The 19,238-nt window shown below is 30.0% G+C and overlaps 2 protein-coding genes across 2 annotated transcripts in view; both read left to right on the top strand.

Moving 5' to 3' along the window:
* LOC145184131 (uncharacterized) overlaps positions 1 to 19,238 on the top strand; it is a 215,289-nt gene that overhangs the window by 61,987 nt on the left and 134,064 nt on the right. The gene's annotated exons all lie outside the window — the stretch shown is intronic.
* LOC149893876 (uncharacterized) lies at positions 11,029 to 14,041 on the top strand. Its single transcript, XM_090076391.1, has 4 exons — positions 11,029 to 11,643; positions 11,865 to 12,208; positions 12,553 to 12,745; positions 12,825 to 14,041. The coding sequence occupies exons 1-4, from the start codon at positions 11,395 to 11,397 to the stop codon at positions 13,788 to 13,790; spliced, it is 1,752 nt and encodes a 583-aa protein (XP_089932517.1). The 5' UTR covers positions 11,029 to 11,394; the 3' UTR covers positions 13,791 to 14,041.

Below are 19,238 nucleotides of genomic sequence, written 5' to 3'. Positions count from 1 at the left end.
AAAACGAAGAATGGGACGTGATGATTTCATATAATTGGAACACGGGAAAAGAATACGCAAATGATTTATACAAAGTTTTGACCGAAAACCGTTATAAGGTTTGGATCGATCAAAAGAATATGGCTGGTGATTCAAATAAAAGAATGGCAGAAGGTGTTGCAAACTCCAAAATTATATTGTTACTTATTTCAGAAAAATACCAGAATTCATCTAACTGTGAAAAAGAATACACGTATGCAGATCACTGCAATAAAATAATCATACCTATATATATTGAAAATTATAAGCCTCCTCCTTCTTCCAAATTAGATTTATTTATTGCAGGGAAGACATATTATAAACTATATGAAAATAAGGAAAATATGAAAGAAGAAAATTTGAAGAAGATATTAATAGAAGTTGAGAATCATATCGGAAAAAGAACCTTGATTGAAAGTACGTAAAAGTATTAAAAAAATTTTTTTTTTTTACTATTTTGTTAGTTAATTTCATTATTACCATTTAATTCCATTTTTTTCTCAAGACTTGTAGAAAACTTAATCAATTTCTCGGTTTTATATAGAATACACCTTCCTTCATAAAGTTACATTCGAGTTTGAATTGTTTAGGCGAGCGCGCTCTCCTCCGTGTTTGTTATTTCTTTTATGTTTCTTTGTTGCTTCCAATTCTCGTTATTTCGAAAAGTTTAATTTTTAAGCGAAAAATTTAGAGCGGTTGTTAAAGGAGAGGATTCTTTTGATATTGTATGAATAAGTATTGAAATAACCCATAATATATGTCAAGGACTTTTGCTTATCAGGAGTTGTCTTCTACATTCTAACTTATTTCTGTAAGTAAGAACTTTTTTACAAAAATAAGAAGCTGAATATGGCTCTATTTAGAATATAGGAAGCAACTAAGGTTCTAAGGTTCTTTTTCGTGACACAATCCTGACCTAATGTTTATATAGGCAGAAGAAAATATGTTAAAAATGTTAAATTATGTCATCCTCCTTACATTTTCGTTCAACTGACTGCTTCTCCTTTTTTTAAACATGGCAAGAAACAATATTTTTTCGAAATCTATCAAAATATTTTTTAAAATAAAATACTTCATGCAAATGATGCAACTGATCTCACGATTTCATGGATCTACATGCGCAAACAAAATGTATTTTTTATCCACACAAATACTTTTAAAAACATTTACCTTTAAAAAAGTTGTGATTTTTATTCCAATAACTTTTTACAATTAGTAAAATTATTGAATAAGCAAAATTCTTGTAAGTGATTTTTGTGCTCTTCTATCCATTTATGAAAAACTCCAATAAAATTTTTACTTCAAATAATCTTTGTTAATAATGTTTTCTGAAAAAGCGTTCATCTAAATCTAGGAACCTTCTCGATTTATCTTCCTTCCATATATTATCTTATTAGAATAATACCACGTGACATCTGGTGAGGGTATAGTTGGAAAACAAACTTTTGTTACAGGGAAAATCAGAAATTTTCTGCCTCAGATTTCGACCCTTGTATCAAATTACAATAAATTAATAATAGTTCTTCTAACACAGTGGGCACAAGAACATTTTGCAAACGTTTTTTAAAGGTCCCCTGAAAACGTTTTTTAATGGTTTTTTTGAACGTCCATATGAAACGGTGACCGGACGTTTTCCTAAAAACGTTTTTATTATGGGTTTTTATTATGTAAATGAAACGTTTTAACCTTTTCAAGGATTACCCTAAATGCATTTATTTATGTAAAAGTTATTTCAGTAAATAACTTATGTTATGCTAAAAAATAATCTTTTACAAACGAAAATTTAGGAGTAACAGCCTAGATCCCGATAATTTAATAAATTTCTAAAAGTTTAATTTTCTGTTTATTTATAATATAAGCATACAAAAAAAAGCATAAATTTATAAATAAGCCTACAAAAACGTAATAAATTAATTGTTATGCTATTCTGTCAAGAGCTCTCTTCAAATGATCATCGACCGAATCGAACTTCGTTGTATGTGACACCAGTTTTTCTAAAAACAAAAATATTATAGAAATCTTTCATGGATTCCAACTAGCACATATAAAGGGTGTTACTTGAACACACATTTATACTCATGGTAAATTCTACACTTTACTTTTAGTTTATTTAACAATTTTAACATTGTTATAATTTGATTATGTAATAAAAAAAAAAAAAATCTGTTGTAAGTGTTCCTCATAACAATAAATTCAAGTGATGCTTCTTGAGTAGTTTTTTAAACTTGATAAAAAAAACTTCATATATTATTTATTAACGCTGGAAATACTTTCAAACTTGACTAAAAATATTTATTTACATAAAATGTTTAATAAAACTAGATGACATTCTTTGATAAACTTACATTAAGCAACTTTTTGCACTTTATTAATAGGACTTGCTTCTCTTATGTGCAAATAACTGTGGCATGTTGCAATGTTTCATTCAAATATGAATAGAAATAGCTTCATACATTTATTAAAGAATTTATTTATATAATATTTTTAACTCAAACATACCTTGCATTCATTTGCTTGTAACTATGTCTGCACCTTTGATTCTCATAATTGCGAATAATAATTTTACTTTTTTAGTATATTTAAAAAAGAATAAATAGTTAGTTAATTAGTTAGTTAACCACAATGCAAGATTATTGTGTTGCATAGAACGCCTTAGCTGCACTGTGGCGGATTTTTTGGAACAAGTCCAACTAATTCTTAAAGGCAATTAGGCTTTTAGCATTTACTATCTCACCTGGTAGGCAATTCCAGCTGTCGACAACTCAATTTGTGAATAAGTTACTTCTGTTATTATTGGATCAAACTATCTCTCTTATGTAGTTTGAAAAAAATCACAAACCTTTACAGTACTTTGCACAATCTTTGGTTAAAATTTTGCGTAACTATTTAAAATTTAGAATTTGCGAACAGATTTTTTTGCGTAATTTTCTCAAAAATTCTGCGTTATTTTGTTCATAGGATTGCAGTTTACGGAAATTTTTTTGCGTAAGAAAAATCCTGTTTTTCTTTGCGTAAATAATGATATTTTCAGCTTTATAGGATTGGCCCTTGGTTACCGTGAGCATCGAATTTGTAAAGCAAAATAAAATTTCGGTTGTTTTGTCTTTGAATCAAGAAAATGTTTACTTAATAGTACTCGGAAATTACTTATAGTAATGGGAAACAATTGAGTTTGAAATCAAAATCGCGTGCTAAGTTAGTGCATTTTTAAAAATAAATGTTATATTTCATCTATTTCTTATAAGTTAAAAGTTTGCAAAATGCGCTAAAAAATTCTAGGAACTACACAGTTTTACACAAAGTACATAACAATGTTTACAGAAAACGGCGACATATTTCGGTGTTTGCTACGTCTGTCTGGAACATAAAGGTGCAAGATCAAAGAAGTTAATTACACTCTCTGAACGTGGAGCCGGAAGAAAAAGGCATTGCCTTGACTTTGTCTAAGGTTTCACACTCCTGTATTTTAACCTTGGACAAAGTTAAAAGTTTAGCTAAATAAATAGAGTTCCTTGCTATAAATTTGACATTTAATGAAAATTAAATGTCAAATTTTATTGGAAGTTTAGTTTAATTGAACTTTTTTTTTTTTTTTAAATGAAAGTTTGCTATTTGTGAATTTTAAATACTTTGACCTTTCTTAATAATAAAGATAAAGTAAAAATTTATAATGTGCTTTCTTTCATTTTTAATAAACATCCTTATTAGATAAACCAATTGCATATGACACAGAAAGCCCCATGAAGCCTCCTTCCGAAGCTGAAGCTAGTAAGTTATTTGTTACGCATGAAGGTTTTTGTCAAATTGTGGATTCCTATGGTTTGAATATTGTTTAAATGATTTTAAGAACAAAATCTGATAATTAATTGGAAGTTATTTATCCTGTTTGCAGGTTCTTTTAAAATTGAGTTTTATTTAGTTTACTTTTATGCTTACGAAAAACTATTATGGTACATTTTATCCTTTAGATGCAGGGCAATATAAACTTGAAAAGAAAATTAATCTTAAAACATTTTTTGAATTACTCATATTTTTTTAAAGTTGTAAGTAAAGCATTTGAAATTTCACAAAAACAAATTGTAAAATTAAGACAACTAAATTCTATATTTGTTGTATATTTCCTCTGTCATGTTCATTCGCTTTTACAATTTAAATATCATTTCTAAATTCATTGTGCACAATGAATTATCCACAACGAGCCATATATAGTCATTGAACTACATATTCATTGTGCAAAATGAATTACACAATGACGCAACTACAACACCCCTTGATCTCTAGATCACAAAGTCTGCATATCTATTCGGAAACTTCCGCATTCTAGTTGATTTTCGGTGATTCAAGTTGTCCGCAATGGGTTCTTCCGATCCTCTAGTAGGCAAATCGGCTGCGATGGGAACAGGACGGACGTCCGACATGTGTCTCGGCAATCAATTGATTTCTACCGAAACTCCTCGTCCTTCATCTGTAACTTTTCCTCTGTTCCATTCGCTCGTACATTTCGAGTCAGGTGGCTTTACAAATACTTCTTGTCCTTGAAAATAATTGTGGAGAACTTCTTCGTTGGGTTTGGCAGAAATTGTGTGTGGTTTCCATTCATAAGAAAATATAGCTTTGTAGGGGAGCGATGTTTCCTCGCCATTTTTCCTGGGATCCCGGTTATACCAATATACCATTTTTAGCGGATCTTTGCCACTTCTGGCTGCCATTCGCTTGATAGTGCGGTGATGACGTTCAACAATTCCGTTCCCTGATGGCCTGTAAGCGCAACGAAACAGGATGGACACTCCCCATTCTGCGCATAATTCACTAACGAGTTTTGAGCGAAAAGTCTTGCTGTTGTCAAGTAGAACTTGCCATGGTGGTCCTCTTTCTCGAAATATTTCTTCTAAATGGAAACACACTGTTGTTTCTTCCTCGTTCTGTAGCTTTCTCCAAATTGCAAACTTGCTTCTTTTTCCACAGTCAATAATAGACAAATAATTCTCTGATTTATAGTGGGTTACATCGATAGCTAAACGGTGTCAACTCTTTCCAACTTCAAGATTTCCTTTTTCCCACTTAATTGGCGCAGGATCCACCGATAAACATCTTTCGCAACTTTTCACGACTGATTCAACGTCTTTTCTACTAACCTTCTCCTTCGGATATGTCTGTTTCATCAGATAAAGGGTTCGATTGACTCCAAAGTGATGAAGATTATGAAATGACTCCACATCAGGCGGTACAACATTTGCTGTCATTGCAGAATGGTTTAAATGCAGCCAGTTCTGCGGTACTCTCGTAAGAGCATCGGCTTTATTTTCTGCTGACTTTACCAGAAAAAGTTTTAATTTTATACCGCACTCCTTCACAAGGTCTTCAATTAACGACAACCGGCGACGGACAAGTGGTTCTCCAAGACCGTGTACTCGAACGGGTTTGTCACCGATAATTAAGGAGTTCAACCAGCCGGCAACAGTAACCGTATCACACTTTATGGTAATACATTCGAATCCCCATTTTGTTGCTAGATTTATTCCTTTTATCACGGCTTCTAACTCCGCAAGGTTAATGTGAGCCGTATCATCTTGTTTCCTCAGCCACGAACAGTCTTCTACTAATTCCCCAGCCACTTCCAACACTATGCCAACGGCTAAGCTGCTTGCATCACACCACACTGTTGCTTCGGAAGTGTTTTTGACGTTCCATGACCCATGAACGGGATCTTCTTTTGTAAGTCTTTCATTTAAGCTGTTTACTAATTTGACAATACGTTCGTCCACAAAAGAGTCCCATCCGCAACTACTCGAAACCCTTTTTAGATAGCTGCACGAAGGGCGCAACCATTTGCTACTGGAAAATGTACGGTCAGCTGTCCGCACCAAGAAAAAATTTGCCGACGTGTCATTTTTCCTTCAGGAACTTTAGGTATGTTGTCACGTTTCCAACGGACTTGGTTGCATTGTTTGTACACTCGCAATCCAAGCACACGACCGCCGACAAGTTTTTCTGGCAACTTAGAATCCAAGCCATACTTTTCCAAGAGTTCTCGAACTCTGTAACTTAACACTATGTTATTATTGACAATGATATCATCAATAAATGAGTCCGTCCCAGCCTCGACAAATACCTTTTTTAAAATTTTAGTCATTATTCTGGGCGCCACATTTAAACCAAAACCCAATCTTGTTAGACAGTAACGCTGCCCTTAATATTCCACGACTTGATATTTCCACAGTGCTTCGTCGACACGAATCTGCAGATACGCTTTCTTTAAATCGATTATTTCAAGATTTTCTCCCAACTTTCTCCAGTTGCGAAGTTTGGTACTGCAAACGTCGCCATCTGCAGTATGACTGGACACAAATTGATTCAGCTCCCGGTAGTCCATCACCGGACGTACTTTTAATTTGTTTCGTTGAATTACTGCCATCAACGGAATGATGCCATTACATCTCCCTTCAAATGGTTTCAGCCATCCCTGTGCTATCCATTCACTTATTTCCTTTGCATAATCACTTTTAGCGTCATCAGAAATATGATAGTTTGGAATTTTGTTTGTCAAAGTTGGTGGTTCTATCAGCCACTTCCTAGACACGCTCCAGCTGCCATTTTTGAATTCTGCTACGAAGTCTTTATCAATCAGCTTTTGAATAGTAGGCGAGGATACTTCATTCGTTTTTTCTTGAGAGACTGCAGTAGCACTGATAGTTAGTTTTTCCACATTGAAGTTTATGGTTTCGCCGTCTCTCCTAACTTGGACACCTCCGAGCCGTCGTATTGCGTCCATACCAAGTAGCATTTGATATTCGGGGACAATATTGGCAACCAGGCATTCCAAATCGATGGTAGTGTTGTTTATAGAAAGATTAACAACAATCTGGTGTTTTACTTCAATTGACTTTCCATTCATCATCACGACCTTTTGTCTTGCGTGTTTGACATTTTTTGCGTTTACGATATCCCGACTTAAAATTGATTTGGAGCATCCAGTATCCAACAATGCTTTTATTTTTCTTCCATCGACATAAACGTAGAGAGTTGGTGGTTTTATATTTCATGGGAAGCCGCTCGCGGGTGGCTTCCCTTCCAGGTTTTTTGATAGACGGGTGGCTTCCCTTCCAGGTTTTTTGAGTTCGCACACTTTTTGTAACAGTTCAGGGCCAGGTGGTTGTCCATTCCACACGCAAAACACTTCTTCTTCTCAATTCCTTCGCTGCAATTTCGACTGATATGTCCCTCCTCACCGCATCGGTAGCAAGTCATGGTCTTTTTTCCGCTTCCTTGAGGAACCTTTCTTGGACCAATAGCACCAATATTCACGCGACTAACAAAACACGATTCTTTACAACGCAAGATTACCAAACTTCTTGCTTTTTCAGCGATCTGTTGCAGCGGACATTGTTGATATCGAGAGTGCTGTTTGGAGCTGTTTTCTTGCTTCGTCAGGTAATCCGAGAATAAATGCGCACCTTATCCACTCTTCGCTTACGTGAGACGATATTAGCTTGCTCAGCCTTGTTAATTCTGCGAGATATACGTCAACGGACTCGTTTTCCTTAAGACGACGATTCACGAACTCTTCGTATGCTGTTAGCGGAGAAGCAGAGAAGGCAGTATTCAGTGCATTTTTCACTTCATTGTAGTCTTCTTTTATCTCATCACTGAGTCCTTGATAAACGGCAAACGCCCCGCCAGAAAGAAATATAGGGGGGCACCACATTCAGCTCGTCAACTTTTTGAAGTTTTGCTACCAGTTCCAACTTCTGTATCCATTCTGAAAATTCACCCGAACCATCGTACTGCGACACCAAATCCGCGAACTTTATAACAATGCTCATTGCCGAAATAGCTTGTAAAATTAAGACAACTAAATTCTATATTTGTTGTATATTTCCTCTGTCATGTTCATTCGCTTTTACAATTTAAATATCATTTCTAAATTCATTGTGCACAATGAATTATCCACAACGAGCCATATATAGTCATTGAACTACATATTCATTGTGCACAATGAATTACACAATGACGCAACTACACAAATTTAAAAAAATCTTGTTAAAATGAATTTTAAAATTCTCTGTCTTTATAAACTGTTAAACTTGCTTTTTAGAAAACCAGGTATTTTAGCTTAAATTTCTGGGCTTTTGTTGTGAGCCGGCAACAAATGCAATATTAATAGTTAGGCATTTATCAAATATATAGGGTCACTACAATAACGACAATGTAAGTTGAAAATGCAAGGAATAAATATAGTTAATAAATAAGGTTTGCTGAAGCGTTAAACCATAACGGTAGGAAATGACATCACATCTTTGGATCAGAGCTATAAATATATCACAGTTTGCCATTAAGAGTCGGTGAGTAGCAGTTTAACTGTGTTTCTGAACAAAGTTAGAGGCTTCTCAATCTTAGGTTTTAAGCCCAGGAAACAGGGGGGGGGGGGGGGAAAGGGGTCAGATGTGAGGACTTCCTGTTAAGAAAGTTTAATTTTAAAAAGTAATTTGTTAAAAGTGATGATTTGGTTAATGTTAAATTAAAAGAAATTTTATTTGGAAATAATTTTGATTAGTGTTGATATTTTACTTTTAATTGCTGTACTTTCTCTTTTTTTACTATACTCAATAGGGTGACCAAAAAAAAAATTTTTAACAAATCAAAAAGTGTCCCCTCTTAATACCTGGCTTTTGATTTGTAAAACTTATGAAGAAAAAAGTCAGTGATCATTATTTTTATCAGACCCACTTAATATTTTTTTTGTTTAATATTTTTATTGTTTTTAAGATGAAATAATGGCAAATATTGCAAAAATATGACAGCGGATACTTTTCACATATTACATCTATGTTCAAATTAACTATCAAGATATTAAATCCTTACAATTATAGTGCAGTGGTTATTTATATAGAAAACAGAGAAACTTATAAAAATTATTAACATTTAAAATCACTTTTTGATTAAAATTTTTTAAAAATTTCCTGGACCTAGTTTTGTTTCAAATAACTCCGGCTCTGCTATCGTGTCCAACCACAAATGCTGAAGCTTCAGTAACAAGTTTTACATTTTTTCAATATTTTGGCTATTACACTCATGTCTTAACTTAAGTGAATTTTCAATAATTTCAAGTATTTTATCTTCTTCAAACAGTCTCAAACCCAGCGGAATTCCTCATCATCTTCTTTGCCATAAAAGTCTTCTATGAGGCCTTTTAAATGCAAAACTTTATTAACTGCTTTCCTTCTGACCTTTTCATCCTTGTTAGCTAACACTCCACAATATTTTCACCATAAGCAAAATAACTGTTATTATCTATAACTTTATAACAAATGTTCTTAGGATTGGAATCAGGTAATTTATAGATTCTTTGAATCACATGAAATAGGTTTTGGGGCTGTCAGTTAAATATTTATGAATCTTAATATCAAACCAACAACAAGGAAAGTAAACCTTTACTATAAATTTGGCAAACAGTTTTAGATTTTTAATTGGTTTGTAATAGATACATAATACTACAAGTTTATGCATGCTAATGTTAGCCAACAAGAATGGTTAATAGGTCCAACTTCTAAAAAGGCCAATTCATCATCTATGGTTTTTGTGATTACACCCCAACTGGTGCGATAAGCATAGTACTGGTCAGTCGATAAATCATCAATGACTTTATTGTCTTGTATACCAAATTTTGCATTTGGAATTGACCTAAACTTAACAACACCCAATTTGGACACATTGCTATTCATCTGTGAGGCAATAGCTGCAGATAATTTATCTGGCCCTTTGGTAGTTCCATCAATTTTCATAAAACTATGCCTTAAAGGTAACTCATTTAGATACAAAATGCAAATATCCTACAGTAATGGAATTCCCAGAAACATTTCCAAATATCTAATGGAACCACATGAATAACTAATGTTGACATTGGTTCTATCTGCCTTTGCTTAATTCAGGCTTGTTTGAAGCTCTGTTCCTTGTAGTGTTTTGAATATTCCATGAGCTTCATCTTTTCCCCTTGCGCTTTTTGGTGTGATGTGATCAAGGTAAAAGTCATCTGAAAAAAGAAATTTCTAATAACATTGATGTTATACTCACCTCATGAAACTTGAAATCTTCATCTATCATTTTTAATAGACTTTTTTTTTCAATATCTGCTAGTTTCTTGTGGTCTTTTTGATACACATCAAATAGTTGATTTGCCTCTTCTATAAAACCTGCTGCATCTGTTTCATATTTTTGTCCTCTTTTCTATTTGACATAGTTCACAAATTTGTAAAAATTTTCAATGTAACTGCTGAGCTCTGTTTTAATTCCAATGACAGATATTAGATAAGCATTACAATTTACCCATAGATTGATTAGTTCTGCACTTACATCTCTCTGAACATTGTCTTTTCTACAGTCTTCAAATTAAAAAAATCTTTCAAGCCTTTGCTTTAAAGTGAAAAATTTTCCTTATGGATCTTTTTCTAAGGGTTTAAAGCATTCATCCACAATGTATTTATTTTATTTATTTGCTGCTTTTCTTGTAGAAATTGCTAAATACGTTAAATTGATGATAATTATTTAACTATATATCTGAAAATCAACCAAATAGATGCACTGTGGACCAAAGAGACCGCCAGGTTTTATGTCGTGTCAATTAGTTGAAACTTTTTTTTTATAAGAGTGTTGGTAGTGTACTTAGAGAAAAAATGGCTTTTGAAATTCTTTTTAGGTGCAAAGGGCCAAAAAAGGGCCAAAATGGGGCACCAAAATAGTTTTTACCCCTCTTCTTTTTATAATTAATTGTTATAGAAAATTTTATGCTGATCAAGATTTGTATAAAAACATAGGTCCGAAAATCAATAAAAATTACTCTAATTTAAATTTGAAGTTTTAAAAAATTTTCTCGAAACACTTGTAGCATTAGCCATCTTGTTGAAAATTTTTTCATAACTCACCAAACTTAACGGAAATTAAAAAGGCTGGTTTCTATTACCATTTAGTACTACTATTAGAGAAAAATTGTTTGATTTTTTATTTTGTTTAGATTAGTGATTTAACAGCAGAATTAATTGGCGTGGGCCTAATGTCCTGTTCCCCCTTTCCTCTGGAATGGCTCTGCCTATCTTTATGGTTTGCTGACCATTAGTCAATTTAAAGCAATAAAATTTAATATAACATTTTTAATAACAAAAATAAAATCCAGGCGGAATAGTTATAAAAAAATTTTTGAAAAGATGGCAAACATTAGCGTTATTAAAGAATATTAGTGTAATTTTTGTTATTTCAAGTTTAAGAAAGAGCACTTTCCATTAATTTGCAGACATATATATATATATATATATATAATCTAGAATGTAATTTACTATATTTTAAATCGCATAAAGTAAATTATATACAAAAACATTTATTTAAATGGAAAATATTGTTTTTCAACGAGATGCTGTGTGCTGCTGTTGTTGGCAAATGTTCGGAGCAAGGTCTAAATCTTTAAGTATTGTTAATTCAACTGTTGAAGATATGATGAAGCTGTTTGTTTATCCAGGGTATTCTCTAGACGTGTGTAGCTATCCAAATGTTATATGTTCTGGATGTCAGAGAAATCTCTACCGGTTGAGGGCTGGAAAACCTGCTAGAGGTTCATGGGGAGAAAAAATTGCCCAAGTGTGTAAATGATTTATAAAGTTATTGAAAAAAGTTGTTTGTAATATATATATATATATATATATATATATATATATATATATATATATATATATATATATATATATATTAATAAACAAATTTATATATATATATAAATTTGTATATTAAATATATATATATATATATATATATTTTATATATATATAAACAAATTTATATATATATAAATTTGTTTTAAGATTGAATGGAGGATGATGACAAGAACAGCTTCATCAACAATGATTCAAATTGAAGAAACTCCAGATAAGTCAACCTCAATTGTGGCTTCTAAACTTTGTAGTAAGTGTTTTACAACTGCTGCACAAGGACATTTACACAACTGCTCTTCTTCATCTGCAGTTGCAAACCTGATCTTATTAGCATTAAGTCTAGGAAGTTTGCAAGCAGAGCAAGTTGCTGCTGGAATAATAAAAGCAAAAATGAAGACAGATGAAATTGCAAGTGGGGAATCATTTACTCTGTCTTCTGGTGGAAACCCATTAACAATTACAGTTGGATGTCCTGATAACAAGGCAAAGAGAAGGTACCTTTTCAATTCTATGTAAATAAGTATATATAAAATATTATATATATGATATAAATTAAATAGCATAAATCACTTATCTTTTACAGATCTATTTCAAGTTTCATCAAATCACTTTCATTATTTCCTTCAGAAATGATGAAAGTGAGTTATACTAATTTGTTTTATATATTTATGTCTATACTTATTTTATTGAATAACTATTTAACATTACTTTTTATTTGTTTTTAATTTCTTTGCAATGTCTACATATGTATACTATGTGTATAGTATTTGTATGTGAACACACACACAAACACACACACAAGCGCATATATTTATACTTACATACATTTTATACCTAGGTCTATGAAACAAGTATCTCTTCAGGTGATTAAGGAACTTCAGATTATCCTAGAACTTTTCCTGAATAAAACAGGCCAGCTGGTATCTATTCTTCGGAAAGGAATGGGAAGTAAGTCTGCAGTAGAGAACAACATCTTTGGAAAATTGAGTGACCTAGAAGAGTCCGTATCACATTTTTATCAAGTAGAAAAGGTAACATTTATATATCTTTTGTTATTTAAATTAGATAAAGAGAAAAACCTTTTTCTGAGTTATTATTGCTATTGTTCAGGTTAACTTCCTTGACAGTGTTGATGGCACAATTACAAAAGACCTTGTTTTTGTTCAAGACACTTCTAGCTTTGTTCTAGATTTGATAAACCAACGTCATCTAAAACCCCAATCTGCTTTTGTTCGGATTTCTATGGATGGAGGAGGTGGTTTCATGAAGGTTATTGTAAATGTTTTTGATGAAAATGAAAATACTACTTCAGATTTATACTTAAGTAGTGGTGTACAGCGTTGCCAAATCTTAGCCATAGTTGAAGATGTGCAAGAATCAAACTTCAATTTAAGACTGATATTGGAGAAACTCACTTTGCAAAATCTAAAGTTTTCAGCAGCTTTTGATTTGAAGTGTGCTAATGCAGTTTTTGGAATATCAAGTCATGCAGGAAAAAAAGCTTGTCTTTGGTGTGAAGGACACTCAAGTGAAGTATGTGGTAAACTACGAACACTTGGAAGCCTTGACTATTGGTATCAAAGGTACAATGTTGAAAATAATTCCAGGAAATCAAAGATGAATCATTTTATGAATGTGATTTATCCAAGAATTCTCTACCTTGATGAAGATCCAGATACTCTAATCCAACATTTAGTACCTCCTCCTGAATTACATATCCTGATAGGAATAGTAACCACACTAGGTTGCTTATTAATGAATCTTTGGCCAGAGTTTGGTAATTTTTTGAAAGTTAGAGGTGTATTACAGAGAGGATATCAAGGCAGAGGTTGGGATGGAAACAATTCAAACCAGATACTTAAGTGTTTAGATGAGTTGGAAAATGTTATAGTATCTGAGGTTCCTGGTCTTGTTCCAATAGTTCAATGTATGAAAGACTTCAAGGCTGTAAAAGATTCTTGTTTTGGTCGAACACTTGAGCCTGGATATCAGCAGGCAATAATAAAATTTAAAAACTCATTTTTATCTACTCAAGAAGTTGCAGGTATTCTTGGAAAAAAACTTTCAGTAAGTTAGAAAGTACACATACTCTTGTGTCATGTGCAACCCTTTGTTGAGTACCACAATTGTGGCTTGTCTAAATTTTCTGAACAATGTGGTGAATCAATTCACTCTAAATTCAAACCAACATGGAATAGGTTTAAAAGACAAGAAGAAAACAAAGACCATGGAGGAAGACTCCTCTCATCTGTGATTGACTTTAACGGAAGAAGAGTTAATTAAGAATAAAAAAACAAAGTTTTATTTTTTGTAATGGACCTCAAAAATTCTTAAATGGGCTTTGGGCCCCTCAATTTTACCCTTTTGCCCCATTTATGACCCTTAGCACTTTGTTTAGATTTTAAAAATGCTCTTTTCAATTATTATAAGACAAATGCTCTTATATAAAAAAGGTTTCATTCGATTGACACGACATAAAACCTGGCGGTCTCTTTGGTCCACAGTGGATGTTAAATGAGTCAATATTTGGAAAAAAAAGTCAATTTGTTTTTTGTAAATAACTTTTTAAATAAAAGTTACATTCTGCATCTTTTAGTGTAACACCTTTGCACATTGAAAAAATATGAAGCACTTTATGAAGAATTTAAGGATTTTTAACCAAAGAAATTTGACAATTTTTTTTAGGTCTTTTACATAACCTCAATTGAGTTTAAACTGGTAACAACATGATTTTTTTATGATAAATCTTCATGTTGCTTCAAGAGCTAATTATTTAGAGAGGATGCAATTTTATTTTTTGGTTTTGGTCCACCCTAATACTCAATAGATGAAAATATAAAGCTTTTATTAACTATAACTGGACATTTTGAATTTTTGAATATTCTAGTTTTTCTCCTAGTATCTATTTGATTCTAGAGTTGCATGAAAAGTTATTATTATTATTATTTTTATTTTTATTATTATTACTGTTTTTAATACTATTATTATTACTATTGTTATTATTATTACTATTTTTACTGTTATTATTATTATTATTATTATTATTATTGTTATTAATGTTATTATTATTGTTATTATTATCATTGTCATTATTATTAATAAAGTTTATATTATTATTGTTAATTTTATTACTATTGTTATTATTGTTATTATTATTATTGTTATTGTTATAATTATTATTATTATTATTATTATTATTATTATTATTATTATTATTATTATTATTATTATTATTATTGTTATTATTGTTATTATTGTTGTTATTATTATTATTATTATTATTGCTATTATTATTATTATTATTATTATTATTATTATTATTATTATTATTATTTTTAATATTATTATTATTACTATTGTTATTATTATTACTATTTTTATTGTTATTTTTATTATTAATATCATTGTTATTATTGTTATTATCATCATTGTTACTATTATTATTAAAGTTTTTTTTATTATTGTTAATTTTATTATTATTATTATCATTATTATTATTATTCTTATTGTTATTATTATTATTATCATTATCAATATTATTATTATTTTTATTATTATTCTTACTATCATTATTATTATTATTATCTCACAAAAAATATTATCAAAAATTTTAATATGTAAAGGAAAACTTTAATATTCTAAAGTTTATTTCTGAAGATATTTAAAAATATAAACAGTTCATAGATGGTTGTTAATATTGATTTAAATGAAGGTAGTTGCAGGCTTAAATTAAAATGATAAGTCTTTAGTTTTTCCAGTACTAAGATTAATCGGATTGTATTAAATCTAGCTCTTACTTTAACTTTTAACTTATTCAACATTTAATTTTTAAATGTTGAATAAGTTAAAGTTTTCAAGTTTTCAATAAAATTTATTTTTAGTTATCTAATTTTAAATCATTTCAGTATGACCATTGTTCAGCTTTGCAGTTTTTTTTTTCAATTCTTCTCTCATTTGAATTCTTTTCTTTATAAATTGTTTTTGATAAAAGCAGAAGCTTATGAATTCTAGGTAAGTGTATTCGATGTCATTGAGTAGCATTTAGATTAATGTTTAAATAATTACAATAAATTATAATATTTCATTTGACTTCTTGATTTTCTTGAGCTTTATTGCTTTATTCATTCACAAATCATATTGTCTTTAAAAGTAACTTATTTAACAAATACCTTTGAATTAATCCACATTATTTTTAACACAAAATCTAAAATTTGCTAACTCTTATATCTTTACTAAATTTATTTTATAAACAAATTTCAGCAAACTTACATATAAAATCTATACAAAACATTCATTTCATTTACAGTGGTAACAGTAACAATTCATTTGATCCCATATCAGTTGTCAGTAATAACTCGCTAACAAATCTTTAAGTTAATCTTAATGCTGTCTGGTTTTTTCCTTTTAAGTCTATCTTAAAGTTTTTCTACATTCTTGGGATTTGTGTACTGCCTTTTGAGACTCCAAACTCTTCACCTGACTTCCTTACTTTCTGTAACTTCAAGAATAATGTTAAAAAATGCAAGCAATCTTTATTGCTCTCTGCATTTGTTCTTTATTCCGCTCAAAGAAGTCTAAATCCTCTTCTTTAGTCTGTAGACTATTGTTGTTGGAAATTTGTTGAATGATGCTGGCAAGTATTGAAACTTAAATGGAGAAAACTGTTGTTTAAAGTTCTATTTAAATTTTCCCACTTTTTGTCAATAGCCAGACTGCCTTCATCAACATCCACTTTGCATATATTTCTGACAAAGAAGACAAATGATTTACTTGCATTTCTACAATTTAAATTCAATTTTTCCCAGATATATAAATCTTTAAAGTAACTTTATGGTAATTTATAGGGGTCTTTATGTGGCCCATTTAAGTTAGCATAAAGTTACTTTGCTACACTAGGAGATTTATGCAACTCATTTCAGAGGTATTGAAATTTACTTGGGTGCTGTTGCATCTTAAATATCCCTTCCTTCTCAAATAATACATCCATTGTCATATTAATGGTATTACCTGGGCAAGTTTCTCACCCAAGACTACTTGCTTTGCATCCGCATCATTTATGATGTTACTACGTTTTTTCATAACACAGCCATGTAGTTCTATCTAAGAATGTAAGAAAGTGCTAGAAAAAAGCAGATTTTCCAATTAGGCAACAGACATTGTATGACTGCACCTTATAATCAAGCTTGTGATTAGCTTCTGCTGAGAATATGCATAACAATAGTTATGAGGCTCACCACAAGATGCATAAAGCCCTGTAGCATGTTTTAATATAAGAAATTGCCATTTTATTTTGTTTTATGCAGCATAAATAGTTTTATCAACTATAATATGATTTGGTTGTCATATTTCTTACAATGGATTTGTTTTAAATGTTTTACAAAATTCAAACCTGGCATATACTACATATCTTTTTTAATTGCATAATTTTTTAATCCATATACTAATAAGTTCAGTAAACTCACATCATACACTAATAACAAGTTAGTTTATTTTATTGGCCCTTTGCCATATAGTCTTTCTTATAATTTATCAAACTAAAAGCAGCATATTTAGTGGGACGGGGAAAAAATTAATTTTAGGAAAATTAATGTTTTGAATACATATGGTTATCAGGTTCTGTTTGAAATATAATATACTCTTTTTGTTTAGAAAAGAAATAAATAAATAGAAAACTGTATCATTTATTTATATTTTAAAATATTTTTGACAAAAAAAATGCATGTTTTACAGATGTAGAGACACAAAAATGTTTTGAAACTTTTTATTTTTTTTGAACTTGGAAACCAAGCCGAATTTTTTGCTTGAGAAATGTATCTTTTGTAATTCTGAATGTGTTTTTTTATGCTTTTTTCAAAAAAAACTTTTTTTAAACATACTTTTCTTCGTGTTAGTAAATTAGAATTTCTTAAAATGTAAAAAAAAAAAGAATACAATCAATATAGCAATGTAAAAAGTACTACAGTGAGGTTATAATTTATTGTATTTTTTTTTTATATAGCATATCAAAATATTAGCAAATAAATTTATGATACAAATTTATGACATAGCATACTCTAATTAGCAAATGAATATAATTATTGTATTATTTCTTTTATATATGAAATATTTCAATTAAGATTTCTGCAAAAACGTATCAGTTGAATACAGTCAGTTAAAAATTAGTTATATAGTTACACAAAATTATTATCTTTTTTGTGATGTTGCTATCAGAAAAGCAATTGAATTTTGCTATTTATAAATTAATGTTTTGTCAAACAAAGTTTCATGCTAATCATGATAAAAAAACAAAAACAATCTAAATGGTCATTAAAATTAACATATTAATTTTACAATTTCAATAGGGTTAAAACTATAATCCACTGGATATATGGTAAATTGTATGCTAATCAAGTTGTGTCATTTTACAACTGCAAAATCACCAACCTTTAGTACTTTATCAGGTGCAGGCTATTTGTAAATGCACTGCTATGTCATTGAGATTTTCACATATCATTAAAATGAGCTGTTAAAGAGAATTGGTAATTATCAGGTTACTTTGACCTGTTGTAACTAATTGCTTAAAATGATCTATTTATCTCATTTGAGGATTTGAGGCTGAAATAACAAATCATGGTATTTTTTTATTGATTAGTTTAATTCCTTTTTTTCTGAAATAAACAAAAAGCCTGCACATGGCTTACATATGCAAATTCTCAAAACAATTTAAAAGTGGTGAATTTGAAAACATACCTTGTATAAGCATTTTATTGCATTTAGTACTTCAGGGTTTTTAGCAATCAGGAAACACTTTCATATTTTGCTGAACAAATTTTCAAGCTTTAAGTAAATTGATACCTATAAAGTATCTCAAATTATGCAAGTTTTTTTTTAATGTTGTCTCATGAAAGTACATCTGGACTTTAACCCGATAGTTAAAAAACTAATGTTAAATAAATACCTCTTCATTGACATAAATATTATTAACACTAATAATAATAACAAAACCATAATAAATTAACAGGACAATAATAATAAATATAAGATAGTTATGTAATATTAAATAAATATTATTTAAAACAAAAATTGAATATTTATACACAGATATTAAAAGTTACAAGCAGTTGACAAATACTGACAATCACGAAATAAAAACAATATCCGCAAAAAAATAACAACAATCTTAAATAAATATAATACTGATAATACTATAATCATAATAAATAATATATTGAGTATTATATTTAATATAATATTAATATAATATTAATATATAAGTATACTATTAAATGAAACCAGTTAGCTTAAAATAAACAGAAAAAATTAATTCGTTTTTAATAATTAACATAAAAAAAAAATTAAATAAAGAAAAAGTACTGCAAAGAAGAGTTGTTAAAACAAATAAAATATAATAATAGCAATATAAAAACATACAAACAAATATTAAAATCTTTTATATATCTATTTAAAAAAAAATTGACAATAATGATAATGACTACAACAATACCTAGAACACAATTTTTCTTTTAAATATGAAACCAGTTTATA

Source organism: Hydra viridissima, unplaced genomic scaffold (genome assembly GCF_058129835.1).
Source record: "Hydra viridissima isolate aposymbiotic clone 2 unplaced genomic scaffold, HvirCarnegie_v1 scaffold_1, whole genome shotgun sequence".
Taxonomy (NCBI): domain Eukaryota; kingdom Metazoa; phylum Cnidaria; class Hydrozoa; order Anthoathecata; family Hydridae; genus Hydra; species Hydra viridissima.
Note: the sequence above shows the minus strand (reverse complement) of the source record. Positions and strands in the feature narration are given on the sequence as shown.